Consider the following 16,797-nt stretch of genomic DNA (forward strand, 5'->3'; position numbering starts at 1 on the left):
CTGTATTTTAATCAATTATATTCTATAATATGCAACTGCACTACGTACATAAAAATTTATCCAAATATGATTAAAAATATATATATATATATTATGTTGACTGTTTATATATTTATTAATATGGTGCAGATACATGATGTGAGTGTGACCATTCAGAGTCAATGCGTCCGTCCGTCCGTCCTCCGGAAACAATGAAACTACATTTCCCAGAATTGCATCGGTTCGCGCTAATCAAAAGCACAAGCTTCCGGACCCCGCTTGCTAAATTAACCAACCATAAATCTTTAGCATCTCTCCATATTGCCTGCCTGTATCAACTGATCCTTCTCATTCATTCAAAAAAACAAACAGGTAAATTGTCTTTTTGTACCGGGTCAAGAAATGACAATGCACAGACACACCTGCTCAAGTCGTTGGCTAGTTAACCGCAAGAGAGGTGGCAATCGGCACTATAACGTTAGTTCTCTAGCTAGCAGGTAAATCGTGCATGTGTTGAGTTGTTAAATTATATTCCCGTTAACTAGCTAGTTAACGTGTTAGGGCATTTTTAAAAAGCTACCTAGGTTAGCTTGTTATTTCACCTACTAGTAATCTAATTATAATACAGAAATACGAGCCTTGGGTCATTAATAGAGGTTCGTCGGGATTGAAGCTTTCACCTGCAGTAACAAGGCAAGGGAACTTTTAACTTCCTCCTATGCCATGAAAACCCAAACCTTTTGATAGGTCATATGATTGATAAGTCTTTAATGTACTGATGGACGGCCATTACAAACTATACTGCTATAGACCACTGTGTCTATGACGTGTTTAGTGTTGGTATACACAGTACTCTATGTGGATACCTGGTGGCAGTGTTGAACATCACATGGCTGCTACCCTAATGGCGACGTCCTTGTTTCCTAGCAGAATGCCCAAATCAAGGGAAGTGGTGTCATCCACATCTGGCAGTGACTCTGACAGTGAGGTGGAGAAGACCAAGGTGTGTGTCTTGGGAAAGGGGGGGGTTGAGATTAAACAAATGTAGTCCTGTGCTGTGACTACCGAAGCCCTCCTCCCTATAACTGGACATGTGTTTCAGGCCAAGAGAAAGAAGGCTAGTGCTCCACCAGAGAAGCCCGAGGCCAAGAAACCGAAGCTGAGTGGAGAGGGCTCTCGACCTGGCGCAGGAGGGTCCTCTAAGGCTGCAGACAGCAAAACGGAGGATGGCATGTTCCAGGTTAGTCATTTCTGGGTTACAGACGCAGGTAATGCTGCTACGGCTACATTATCGGACTGTTACATACTCCGGTAATGCCGCTACGGCTACATTATCGGACGGTTACATACTCAGGTAATGCCGCTACGGCTACATTATCGGACTGTTACATACTCAGGTAATGCCGCTACGGCTACATTATCGGACTGTTACAGATGCTGATAATGCCACTACGGCTACATTATCGGACTGTTACATACTCAGGTAATGCCACTACGGCTACATTATTAGACTGTTACAGATGCTGATAATGCCACTACGGCTACATTATTAGACTGTTACAGATGCAGATAATGCTGCTACAGCTACAGGGTCGGACTGTTACAGACGCGGATAATGCTGTTACGGCTACAGGGTCGGACTTAGATGTGATGTCATCACTGTTCCTACTTAGCAGTGTAGTGTCGTGCCTATCTCGACTCACTGTCTGTACAACTGAGCTGAGCCCTTTGCCTTCGCAAAAACGCACGTGACTTCTAGCTTGACAACACATTACTAGCCAGTCGCGCCACATAAAGAGGTAGCAATACGGCAACACATGTCCCCCCGGGACGAAAAGAGTGAGCTTGATTGGTCTGTTTTGTGTGTTCCAGATTGGGAGAATGCGATACGTCAGTGTGAGGGAGTTTAAAGGGAAGTGTTTAGTTGACATCAGAGAGTACTGGATGAACCAGGACGGGGAAATGAAGCCCGGCAAAAAAGGTACGACACCCAGAGAACTGCTGTCAAATGGTAGTCATGGAAACTGAACCGTTGTCATTTTAATAGGCCGCCGAGGTACTGAACATGCCAACTTCCTGTCTGTGACACAGATATTCAAGCCCGTTTATTACAGTGTCCTAGTCATCCTCTTCTGTAATTGTACCATGGCCCTGTTCTGTTATAATCTCCACCCCTCATAGCCTGGTTCCTCTCTAGGTTTCTTCCTAGGTTTTGTCCATGTTCTGTTATAATCTCCACCCGGTACAGCCAGAAGAGGACTGGCCACCCCTCATAGCCTGGTTCCTCTCTAGGTTTATAATCTCGACCCAGCACACCCAGAAGAGGACTGGCCACCCCTCATAGCCTGGTTCCTCTCTACCCGGCACACCCAGAAGAGGACTGGCCACCCCTCATAGCCTGGTTCCTCTCTAGGTTTATAATCTCCACCCGGCACAGCCAGAAGAGGACTGGCCACCCCTCATAGCCTGGTTCCTCTCTAGGTTTATAATCTCCACCCCTCATAGCCTGGTTCCTCTCTAGGTTTATAATCTCCACCCGGTACAGCCATAAGAGGACTGGCCACCCCTCATAGCCTGGTTCCTCTCTAGGTTTATAATCTCTACCCGGCACAGCCAGAAGAGGACTGGCCACCCCTCATAGCCTGGTTCCTCTCTAGGTTTCTTCCTAGGTTTTGGCCTTTCTAGGGAGTTTTTCCTAGCCACCGTGCTTCTACACCTGCATTGCTTGCTGTTTGGGGTTTTAGGCTGGGTTTCTGTACAGCACTTTGAGATATCAGCTGAAATAAGAAGGGCTTTATAAATACATTTGATTGTGCTCTAACCCCTCTGTGTGTCTCTGGAAGTTTTGTATAAAACTGAAAGACTAATGTCTTTATTGTGGCTGTTTTTTTTCTTAGTGTATTTTTGTTGATTTTTCCCCCCCAGGCATCTCCTTAAACCCGGAGCAGTGGACCCAGCTGAAGGACCAGATGTCAGAGATTGACGACGCGATCAAGAGAACATGATGACCGTTCCCAGGGTGCTGACAGTCCAGCTTGTCTATCTAGTGATCTTAATGTCACCACTGACGTTTCGGATGAGTCCCACATGGCACCCTATTCCCTATATAATGCACTACTTTAGACCAAGGCCCTATGGATCCCTATTCCCTATATAATGCACTACTTTAGACCAAGGCCCTATGGAGCACTATTCCCTATATAGTGCACTACTTTAGACCAAGGCCCTATGGAGCACTATTCCCTATATAGTGCACTACTTTAGACCAAGGCCCTATGGCACCCTATTCCCTATATAGTGCACTACTTTAGACCAAGGCCCTATGGAGCACTATTCCCTATATAGTGCACTACTTTAGACCACGGCCCTATGGAGCACTATTCCCTATATAGTGCACTACTGTAGACCAAGGCCTTATGGAACCCTATTCCCTATATAGTGCACTACTTTAGACCAAGGCCCTATGGAGCACTATTCCCTATATAGTGCACTACTTTAGACCAAGGCCCTATGGAGCACTATTCCCTATATAGTGCACTACTTTAGACCAAGGCCCTATGGAGCACTATTCCCTATATAGTGTACTACTTTAGACCACGGCCCTTTGGAGCACTATTCCCTATAGGGCCTTGGTCTAAAGTAGTGCACCCTATTCCCTATAGGGCCTTGGTCTAAAGTAGTGCACCCTATTCCCTATAGGGCCTTGGTCTAAAGTAGTGCACCCTAATCCCTATAGGGCCTTGGTCTAAAGTAGTGCACCCTATTCCCTATAGGGCCTTGGCCTAAAGTAGTGCACTATATAGGGAATACGGTGCCATTTGGACTTTCCCAAAACCTGTGTAAGGACTGAATTATTTTATAATTCTAAGTTTGCTGTTCTGTTGAATTAGTTATTTTGCATGTGATGTTTTAGTTTGCTCAGTGCAAGAATTGCTTTGTGTTTTGACCTGTGAAGATAATGTGTGTTTGATTGGTTGATATTTGGTTGGTTATATGACCTACTTTTTTTTCTCTTCCTACCTTTTATTTAACTACGCAAGTCATTATTTTCAATGACAGCCTAGGAACAGTGGGTTAACTGGCCTAGGAACAGTGGGTTAACTGGCCTAGGAACAGTGGGTTAACTGGCCTAGGAACAGTGGTTAACTGCCTGTTCAGGGGGCAGAACGACAGATCTGTACCTTGTCAGCTCGGGGGTTTGAACTTGCAACCTTCCGGTTACTAGTCCAACGCTCTAACCACTAGGCTACCCTGCCGCCTCTACACTCTAACCACTAGGCTACCCTGCCGCCACTACACTCTAACCACTAGGCTACCCTGCCGCCTCTACACTCTAACCATTAGGCTACCTGCCTCTAACCACTAGGCTACCCTACCGCCTCTACACTCTAACCACTAGGCTACCCTGCCGCCTCTACACTCTAACCACTAGGCTACCCTTTGAATAATTGACCTTTTTGTTGTTGTTGTTGTATGAAAATGATTTAAAAGCCATGTAAAGTTCTCATGATTCTCTCTACCTATGGTATTTTCTTACTTTCACCCCCCTCATGGTCAGTGTAGTTTTAGACAGTATTACAAAGGTCAGATAATGAATCCTGGTTCCACAAGACCTGTTAGCCCGCTGAACATTAACACATCGATCTAAAACAAGTCTTGGGGTTTCTGGGTAAAGTGAAGCTACTCACCAAGCCACCTCCGTTGCTTCCAAACAACCACTGTTAGCAGTAGCACCTCCCCAGTCACAGTTCTGTTATCTAGATCCAGACCAGCTGGTAGCACCACAGTTGTATTCCCTCTTGTCGGCCTGCATCCAATTACATTTGATGTCTAAATCAGATCAGAGCCTTTTGTTGAGTCACCTGGCCAGGAAAGCCCTGGCACAGCACACACTGGTGACATGGTGGCTCTGAGCGAGACGTGCTGAACCACACATCCATTATGAGGTTTTTGTTGTTGTTTTTTAAGCTGCTGCTAGGACACTACTGAGCTGGATAAGGTATTGTAGTGAAATTGTTTCCCAATATACACACTTGCATATATCACCGTATAAACTACAAAGGGATACAATGACCAAGTATACTGTAAAGTACATTAGCAGAGCATGCTGACTGACATTGGTCTTGTCCAGACACTCTTCCTACAAACTTTACATGAAACTAAATCATTTCCTTTAATAAACACTTGAAAACAAGAGGGACACGTGACCATCGAATTCACTAGATGTCTGGTACCTTCTGTCTAAACCGCTAGATGGAATCAGAGACTGCCTAAATCACTAGATGGTAACAGAGACTGCCTTCATCACTAGATGGTAACAGAGACTGCCTTAATCACTAGATGGTACCAGAGACTGCCTTCATCACTAGATGGTACCAGAGACTGCCTTAATCACTAGATGGTACCAGAGACTGCCTTCATCACTAGATGGTAACAGAGACTGCCTTAATCACTAGATGGTAACAGAGACTGCCTTAATCACTAGATGGTACCAGAGACTGCCTTAATCACTAGATGGTACCAGAGACTGCCTTAATCACTAGATGGTAACAGAGACTGCCTTAATCACTAGATGGTAACAGAGACTGCCTTCATCACTAGATGGTAACAGAGACTGCCTTAATCACTAGATGGTAACAGAGACTGCCTTAATCACTAGATGGTAACAGAGACTGCCTAAATCACTAGATGGTAACAGAGACTGCCTAAATCACTAGATGGTAACAGAGACTGCCTAAATCACTAGATGGTAACAGAGACTGCCTTCATCACTAGATGGTACCAGAGACTGCCTAAATCACTAGATGGTAACAGAGACTGCCTTCATCACTAGATGGTAACAGAGACTGCCTGAATCACTAGATGGTAACAGAGACTGCCTTCATCACTAGATGGTAACAGAGACTGCCTTCATCACTAGATGGTAACAGAGACTGCCTGAATCACTAGATGGTAACAGAGACTGCCTAAATCACTAGATGGTAACAGAGACTGCCTTCATCACTAGATGGTAACAGAGACTGCCTGAATCACTAGATGGTAACAGAGACTGCCTTAATCACTAGATGGTACCAGAGACTGCCTAAATCACTAGATGGTAACAGAGACTGCCTTAATCACTAGATGGTAACAGAGACTGCCTTCATCACTAGATGGTAACAGAGACTGCCTGAATCACTAGATGGTACCAGAGACTGCCTTCATCACTAGATGGTAACAGAGACTGCCTGAATCACTAGATGGTACCAGAGACTGCCTTAATCACTAGATGGTACCAGAGACTGCCTTAATCACTAGATGGTACCAGAGACTGCCTTCATCACTAGATGGTACCAGAGACTGCCTGAATCACTAGATGGTAACAGAGACTGCCTTAATCACTAGATGGTAACAGAGACTGCCTTCATCACTAGATGGTAACAGAGACTGCCTTAATCACTAGATGGTAACAGAGACTGCCTTAATCACTAGATGGTAACAGAGACTGCCTTAATCACTAGATGGTAACAGAGACTGCCTTAATCACTAGATGGTAACAGAGACTGCCTTCATCACTAGATGGTACATCACTAGATGGTAAGAGACTGCCTTAATCACTAGATGGTAACAGAGACTGCCTTAATCACTAGATGGTAACAGAGACTGCCTTAATCACTAGATGGTACCAGAGACTGCCTTCATCACTAGATGGTACCAGAGACTGCCTTCATCACTAGATGGTAACAGACTGCCTTCATCACTAGATGGTAACAGACTGCCTTAATCACTAGATGGTAACAGAGACTGCCTTAATCACTAGATGGTACCAGAGACTGCCTAAATCACTAGATGGTACCAGAGACTGCCTTCATCACTAGATGGTAACAGAGACTGCCTTCATCACTAGATGGTAACAGAGACTGCCTTCATCACTAGATGGTAACAGACACTGCCTTCATCACTAGATGGTAACAGAGACTGCCTTAATCACTAGATGGTACCAGAGACTGCCTTCATCACTAGATGGTACCAGAGACTGCCTGAATCACTAGATGGTAACAGAGACTGCCTTAATCACTAGATGGTAACATAGACTGCCTGAATCACTAGATGGTAACAGAGACTTCCTGAATCACTAGATGGTAACAGAGACTGCCTTCATCACTAGATGGTAACAGAGACTGCCTTCATCACTAGATGGTAACAGAGACTGCCTTCATCACTAGATGGTAAGAGACTGCCTGAATCACTAGATGGTAACAGAGACTGCCTTCATCACTAGATGGTAACAGAGACTGCCTTCATCACTAGATGGTAACAGAGACTGCCTTCATCACTAGATGGTAACAGAGACTGCCTTCATCACTAGATGGAACCAGAGACTGCCTTCATCACTAGATGGTAACAGAGACTGCCTTCATCACTAGATGGTAACAGAGACTGCCTTCATCACTAGATGGTAACAGAGACTGCCTTCATCACTAGATGGTAACAGAGACTGCCTTAATCACTAGATGGTAACAGAGACTGCCTTCATCACTAGATGGTAACAGAGACTGCCTTAATCACTAGATGGTACCAGAGACTGCCTTAATCACTAGATGGTAACAGAGACTGCCTTAATCACTAGATGGTAACAGAGACTGCCTTAATCACTAGATGGTACCAGAGACTGCCTTCATCACTAGATGGTACCAGAGACTGCCTTCATCACTAGATGGTAACAGACTGCCTTCATCACTAGATGGTAACAGACTGCCTTAATCACTAGATGGTACCAGAGACTGCCTTAATCACTAGATGGTACCAGAGACTGCCTAAATCACTAGATGGTACCAGAGACTGCCTAAATCACTAGATGGTAACAGAGACTGTCTTCATCACTAGATGGTAACAGAGACTGCCTTCATCACTAGATGGTAACAGAGACTGCCTTCATCACTAGATGGTAACAGAGACTGCCTTCATCACTAGATGGTAACAGAGACTGCCTTAATCACTAGATGGTACCAGAGACTGCCTTCATCACTAGATGGTACCAGAGACTGCCTGAATCACTAGATGGTAACAGAGACTGCCTTAATCACTAGATGGTAACATAGACTGCCTTCATCACTAGATGGTAACAGAGACTTCCTGAATCACTAGATGGTAACAGAGACTGCCTTCATCACTAGATGGTAACAGAGACTGCCTTCATCACTAGATGGTAACAGAGACTGCCTGAATCACTAGATGGTAAGAGACTGCCTGAATCACTAGATGGTAACAGAGACTGCCTTCATCACTAGATGGTAACAGAGACTGCCTTCATCACTAGATGGTAACAGAGACTGTCTTCATCACTAGATGGTAACAGAGACTGCCTTCATCACTAGATGGTAACAGAGACTGCCTTAAACACTAGATGGTACCAGAGACTGCCTTAATCACTAGATGGTACCAGGGACTGCCTTAATCACTAGATGGTAACAGGGACTGCCTTCATCACTAGATGGTAACAGAGACTGCCTTCATCACTAGATGGTAACAGAGACTGCCTTAATCACTAGATGGTACCAGACACTCTAAATCACTAGATGGCACCAGACACTCTAAATCACTAGATGGCACCAGAGACTCTTAATCACTAGATGGTACCAGACACTCTAAATCGCTAGATGGCACCAGAGACTCTAAATCACTAGATGGTACCAGAGACTGCCTTAATCACTAGATGGTACCAGAGACTCTAAATCACAGGATGGTACCAGAGACTGCCTGAATCACTAGATGGTACCAGACACTCTAAATCGCTAGATGGCACCAGAGACTGACTAAATCACAGGATGGTACCAGACACTAAATCACTAGATGGCACCAGACACTCTAAATCACTAGATGGCACCAGACACTCTAAATCACTAGACGGGCACCAGAGACTGACTAAATCACTAGATGGTACCAGACACTCTAAATCACAGGATGGTACCAGAGACTGCCTGAATCACTAGATGGTACCAGACACTCTAAATCGCTAGATGGCACCAGAGACTGACTAAATCACAGGATGGTACCAGAAACTAAATCACTAGATGGCACCAGACACTCTAAATCACTAGATGGTACCAGACACTCTAAATCACTAGATGGCACCAGACACTCTAAATCACAGGATGGTACCAGACACTCTAAATCACTAGATGGTACCAGAGACTCTAAATCACAGGATGGTACCAGAGACTGACTAAATCACAGGATGGTACCAGACACTAAATCACTAGATGGCACCAGACACTCTAAATCACAGGATGGTACCAGACACTCTAAATCACTAGATGGTACCAGAGACTCTAAATCACAGGATGGTACCAGAGACTGCCTGAATCACTAGATGGTACCAGACACTCTAAATCGCTAGATGGCACCAGAGACTGCCTAAATCACAGGATGGTACCAGAAACTAAATCACTAGATGGCACCAGACACTCTAAATCACTAGATGGTACCAGACACTCTAAATCACTAGATGGCACCAGACACTCTAAATCACTAGATGGTACCAGACACTCTAAATCACTAGATGGTACCAGAGACTCTTAAATCACTAGATGGTACCAGAGACTGACTAAATCACAGGATGGTACCAGACACTAAATCACTAGATGGCACCAGACACTCTAAATCACAGGATGGTACCAGACCTCTAAATCACTAGATGGTACCAGAGACTGCCTAAATCACAGGATGGTACCAGAGACTGCCTGAATCACTAGATGGTACCAGAGACTCTAAATCCTAGATGGCACAGAGACTGACTAAATCACAGGATGGTAACAGACACTAAATCACTAGATGGCACCAGACACTCTAAATCACAGGATGGTACCAGACACTAAATCACTAGATGGTACCAGACACTCTAAACCACTAGATGGTACCAGACACTCTTAATCACTAGATGGCACCAGACACTCTAAATCACTAGATGGCACCAGACACTCTAAATCACTAGATGGTACCAGACACTCTAAATCACTAGACGGGCACTAGAGACTGACTAAATCACTAGATGGTACCAGACACTCTAAATCACTAGATGGCACCAGACACTCTAAATCACAGGATGGTACCAGACACTCTAAATCACTAGATGGCACCAGACACTCTAAATCACTAGACGGGCACCAGAGACTGACTAAATCACTAGATGGTACCAGACACTCTAAATCACTAGATGGTACCAGACACTCTAAATCACTAGATGGTACCAGACACTAAATCACTAGATGGCACCAGACACTCTTAATCACTAGATGGTACCAGACACTCTAAATCACTAGATGGTACCAGACACTCTAAATCACTAGATGGTACCAGACACTCTAAATCACTAGATTGTACCAGACACTCTAAATCACTAGATGGCACCAGACACTCTAAATCACTAGATGGTACCAGACACTCTAAATCGCTAGATGGCACCAGAGACTCTAAATCACTAGATGGTACCAGAGACTGACTAAATCACAGGATGGTACCAGACACTAAATCACTAGATGGCACCAGACACTCTAAATCACAGGATGGTACCAGACACTCTAAATCACTAGATGGTACCAGAGACTCTAAATCACAGGATGGTACCAGAGACTGCCTGAATCACTAGATGGTACCAGACACTCTAAATCGCTAGATGGCACCAGAGACTGACTAAATCACAGGATGGTACCAGACACTAAATCACTAGATGGCACCAGACACTCTAAATCACTAGATGGTACCAGACACTCTAAATCACTAGATGGTACCAGACACTCTAAATCACTAGATGGCACCAGACACTCTAAATCACTAGATGGCACCAGACACTCTAAATCACTATACGGGCACCAGAGACTGACTAAATCACTAGATGGTACCAGACACTCTAAATCACTAGATGGCACCAGACACTCTAAATCACAGGATGGTACCAGACACTCTAAATCACTAGATGGCACCAGCCACTCTAAATCACTAGATGGCACCAGACACTCTTAATCACTAGATGGCACCAGACACTCTAAATCACTAGATGGCACCAGACACTCTAAATCACTAGATGGCACCAGACACTCTAAATCACTAGACGGGCACCAGAGACTGACTAAATCACTAGATGGTACCAGACACTCTAAATCACTAGATGGTACCAGACACTCTAAATCACTAGATGGTACCAGACACTCTAAATCACTAGACGGGCACCAGAGACTGACTAAATCACTAGATGGTACCAGACACTCTAAATCACTAGATGGCACCAGACACTCTAAATCACTAGATGGCACCAGACACTCTAAATCACTAGATGGTACCAGACACTCTAAATCACTAGATGGTACCAGACACTCTAAATCACTAGATGGTACCAGACACTCTAAATCACTAGATGGTACCAGACACTCTAAATCACTAGATGGTACCAGACACTCTAAATCACTAGATGGTACCAGACACTCTAAATCACAGGATGGTACCAGACACTCTAAATCACTAGATTGTACCAGACACTCTAAATCACTAGATGGTACCAGACACTCTAAATCACTAGATGGTACCAGACACTCTAAATCGCTAGATGGTACCAGACACTCTAAATCACTAGATGGCACCAGACACTCTAAATCACTAGATGGCACCAGACACTCTAAATCACTAGATGGCACCAGACACTCTAAATCACTAGACGGGCACCAGAGACTGACTAAATCACTAGATGGTACCAGACACTCTAAATCACTAGATGGTACCAGACACTCTAAATCACTAGATGGTACCAGACACTCTAAATCACTAGATGGTACCAGAGACTCTAAATCACTAGATGGTACCAGACACTCTAAATCACTAGATGGCACCAGACACTCTAAATCACTAGATGGCACCAGACACTCTAAATCACTAGATGGTACCAGACACTCTAAATCACTAGATGGTACCAGACACTCCAAATCACTAGATGGTACCAGACACTCTAAATCACTAGATGGTACCAGACACTCTAAATCACTAGATGGTACCAGACACTCTAAATCACTAGATGGTACCAGACACTCTAAATCACTAGATGGTACCAGACACTCTAAATCACTAGATGGTACCAGACACTCTAAATCACTAGATTGTACCAGACACTCTAAATCACTAGATGGTACCAGACACTCTAAATCGCTAGATGGTACCAGACACTCTAAATCGCTAGATGGTACCAGACACTCTAAATCGCTAGATGGCACCAGACACTCTAAATCACTAGATGGCACCAGACACTCTAAATCACTAGATGGCACCAGACACTCTAAATCACAGGATGGTACCAGACACTCTAAATCACTAGATGGTACCAGAGACTCTAAATCACAGGATGGTACCAGAGACTGCCTGAATCACTAGATGGTACCAGACACTCTAAATCGCTAGATGGCACCAGAGACTGACTAAATCACAGGATGGTACCAGACACTAAATCACTAGATGGCACCAGACACTCTAAATCACAGGATGGTACCAGACACTCTAAACCACTAGATGGTACCAGACACTCTTAATCACTAGATGGCACCAGACACTCTTAATCACTAGATGGCACCAGACACTCTAAATCACTAGATGGTACCAGACACTCTAAATCACTAGATGGTACCAGACACTCTAAACCACTAGATGGCACCAGACACTCTAAATCACTAGATGGCACCAGACACTCTAAATCACTAGACGGGCACCAGAGACTGACTAAATCACTAGATGGTACCAGACACTCTAAATCACAGGATCACCAGACACTCTAAATCACTAGATGGCACCAGACACTCTAAATCACTAGATGGTACCAGACACTCTAAATCACTAGATGGTACCAGACACTCTAAATCACTAGATGGTACCAGACACTCTAAATCACTAGATGTACCAGACACTCTAAATCACTAGATGGTACCAGACACTCTAAATCACTAGATGGCACCAGACACTCTAAATCACTAGATGGCACCAGACACTCTTAATCACTAGATGGCACCAGACACTCTAAATCACTAGATGGCACCAGACACTCTAAATCACTAGATGGCACCAGAGACTGACTAAATCACTAGATGGTACCAGACACTCTAAATCACTAGATGGTACCAGACACTCTAAATCACTAGATTGTACCAGACACTCTAAATCACTAGATGGTACCAGACACTCTAAATCACTAGATGGTACCAGACACTCTAAATCACTAGATTGTACCAGACACTCTAAATCACTAGATGGTACCAGACACTCTAAATCACTAGATGGTACCAGACACTCTAAATCACTAGATGGCACCAGAGACTCTAAATCACTAGATGGTACCAGAGGCTGACTAAATCACAGGATGGTACCAGACACTAAATCACTAGATGGCACCAGACACTCTAAATCACAGGATGGTACCAGACACTCTAAATCACTAGATGGTACCAGACACTCTAAATCACAGGATGGTACCAGAGACTGCTAAATCACTAGATGGTACCAGACACTCTAAATCACTAGATGGCACCAGAGACTGACTAAATCACAGGATGGTACCAGACACTAAATCACTAGATGGCACCAGACACTCTAAATTACAGGATGGTACCAGACACTCTAAATCACTAGATGGTACCAGACACTCTAAACCACTAGATGGTACCAGACACTCTAAATCACTAGATGGCACCAGACACTCTAAATCACTAGATGGTACCAGACACTCTAAATCATCACTAGATTGTACCAGACACTCTAAATCACTAGATGGTACCAGACACTCTAAATCACTAGATGGTACCAGACACTCTAAATCACTAGATGGCACCAGACACTCTAAATCACTAGATGGCACCAGACACTCTAAATCACAGGATGGTACCAGACACTCTAAATCGCTAGATGGTACCAGAGACTGACTAAATCACAGGATGGTACCAGACACTAAATCACTAGATGGCACCAGACACTCTAAATCACAGGATGGTACCAGACACTCTAAACCACTAGATGGTACCAGACACTCTTAATCACTAGATGGCACCAGACACTCTTAATCACTAGATGGCACCAGACACTCTAAATCACTAGATGGCACCAGACACTCTAAATCACTAGATGGTACCAGACACTCTAAATCACTAGATGGTACCAGACACTCTAAACCACTAGATGGCACCAGACACTCTAAATCACTAGATGGCACCAGACACTCTAAATCACTAGACGGGCACCAGAGACTGACTAAATCACTAGATGGTACCAGACACTCTAAATCACAGGATGGTACCAGACACTCTAAATCACTAGATGGCACCAGACACTCTTAATCACTAGATGGTACCAGACACTCTAAATCACTAGATGGTACCAGACACTCTAAATCACTAGATGGTACCAGACACTCTAAATCACTAGATTGTACCAGACACTCTAAATCACTAGATGGTACCAGACACTCTAAATCACTAGATGGCACCAGACACTCTAAATCACTAGATGGCACCAGACACTCTTAATCACTAGATGGCACCAGACACTCTAAATCACTAGATGGCACCAGCCACTCTAAATCACTAGACGGGCACCAGAGACTGACTAAATCACTAGATGGTACCAGACACTCTAAATCACAGGATGGTACCAGACACTCTAAATCACTAGATTGTACCAGACACTCTAAATCGCTAGATGGTACCAGACACTCTAAATCACTAGATGGTACCAGACACTCTAAATCGCTAGATTGTACCAGACACTCTAAATCACTAGATGGTACCAGACACTCTAAATCACTAGATGGTACCAGACACTCTAAATCGCTAGATGGCACCAGAGACTCTAAATCACTAGATGGTACCAGAGGCTGACTAAATCACAGGATGGTACCAGACACTAAATCACTAGATGGCACCAGACACTCTAAATCACAGGATGGTACCAGACACTCTAAATCACTAGATGGTACCAGAGACTCTAAATCACAGGATGGTACCAGAGACTGCCTGAATCACTAGATGGTACCAGACACTCTAAATCGCTAGATGGCACCAGAGACTGACTAAATCACAGGATGGTACCAGACACTAAATCACTAGATGGCACCAGACACTCTAAATTACAGGATGGTACCAGACACTCTAAATCACTAGATGGTACCAGACACTCTAAACCACTAGATGGTACCAGACACTCTTAATCACTAGATGGCACCAGACACTCTAAATCACTAGATGGTACCAGACACTCTAAATCACTAGATGGTACCAGACACTCTAAATCACTAGATGGTACCAGACACTCTAAATCACTAGATGGTACCAGACACTAAATCACTAGATGGCACCAGACACTCTAAATCACTAGATGGCACCAGACACTCTAAATCACAGGATGGTACCAGACACTCTAAATCACTAGATGGTACCAGAGACTCTAAATCACAGGATGGTACCAGAGACTGCCTGAATCACTAGATGGTACCAGACACTCTAAATCGCTAGATGGCACCAGAGACTGACTAAATCACAGGATGGTACCAGACACTAAATCACTAGATGGCACCAGACACTCTAAATCACAGGATGGTACCAGACACTCTAAATCACTAGATGGTACCAGACACTCTAAACCACTAGATGGTACCAGACACTCTTAATCACTAGATGGCACCAGACACTCTAAATCACTAGATGGCACCAGACACTCTAAATCACTAGATGGCACCAGACACTCTAAATCACTAGATGGTACCAGACACTCTAAATCACTAGATGGTACCAGACACTCTAAACCACTAGATGGCACCAGACACTCTAAATCACTAGATGGCACCAGACACTCTAAATCACTAGACGGGCACCAGAGACTGACTAAATCACTAGATGGTACCAGACACTCTAAATCACAGGATGGTACCAGACACTCTAAATCACTAGATGGCACCAGACACTCTTAATCACTAGATGGTACCAGACACTCTAAATCACTAGATGGTACCAGACACTCTAAATCACTAGATGGTACCAGACACTCTAAATCACTAGATGGCACCAGACACTCTAAATCACTAGATGGCACCAGACACTCTAAATCACTAGATGGCACCAGACACTCTAAATCACTAGATGGTACCAGACACTCTAAATCACTAGATGGTACCAGACACTCTAAATCACTAGATGGTACCAGACACTCTAAACCACTAGATGGTACCAGACACTCTAAATCACTAGATGGCACCAGCCACTCTAAATCACTAGACGGGCACCAGAGACTGACTAAATCACTAGATGGTACCAGACACTCTAAATCACAGGATGGTACCAGACACTCTAAATCACTAGATTGTACCAGACACTCTAAATCACTAGATGGTACCAGACACTCTAAATCACTAGATGGTACCAGACACTCTAAATCGCTAGATTGTACCAGACACTCTAAATCACTAGATGGTACCAGACACTCTAAATCACTAGATGGTACCAGACACTCTAAATCGCTAGATGGCACCAGAGACTCTAAATCACTAGATGGTACCAGAGGCTGACTAAATCACAGGATGGTACCAGACACTAAATCACTAGATGGCACCAGACACTCTAAATCACAGGATGGTACCAGACACTCTAAATCACTAGATGGTACCAGAGACTCTAAATCACAGGATGGTACCAGAGACTGCCTGAATCACTAGATGGTACCAGACACTCTAAATCGCTAGATGGCACCAGAGACTGACTAAATCACAGGATGGTACCAGACACTAAATCACTAGATGGCACCAGACACTCTAAATTACAG

At 44.1% G+C, this 16,797-nt stretch overlaps 1 protein-coding gene across 1 annotated transcript; it reads left to right on the top strand.

The window, feature by feature from the left end:
* Window positions 1–224: 224 nt before the first annotated feature.
* sub1b (SUB1 regulator of transcription b) lies at window positions 225–4,498 on the top strand. Its single transcript, XM_029655155.2, has 5 exons — window positions 225–351; window positions 910–982; window positions 1,082–1,219; window positions 1,852–1,960; window positions 2,905–4,498. Exons 2-5 carry the CDS (start codon window positions 911–913, stop codon window positions 2,982–2,984), a joined length of 399 nt encoding a protein of 132 aa, XP_029511015.1. The 5' UTR covers window positions 225–351; window position 910; the 3' UTR covers window positions 2,985–4,498.
* The last annotated feature ends 12,299 nt before the right edge of the window (window positions 4,499–16,797 follow it).

The sequence above is a fragment of the Oncorhynchus nerka genome, linkage group LG13 (genome assembly GCF_034236695.1).
Source record: "Oncorhynchus nerka isolate Pitt River linkage group LG13, Oner_Uvic_2.0, whole genome shotgun sequence".
In the NCBI taxonomy this organism is placed as follows: Eukaryota; Metazoa; Chordata; class Actinopteri; order Salmoniformes; family Salmonidae; genus Oncorhynchus; species Oncorhynchus nerka.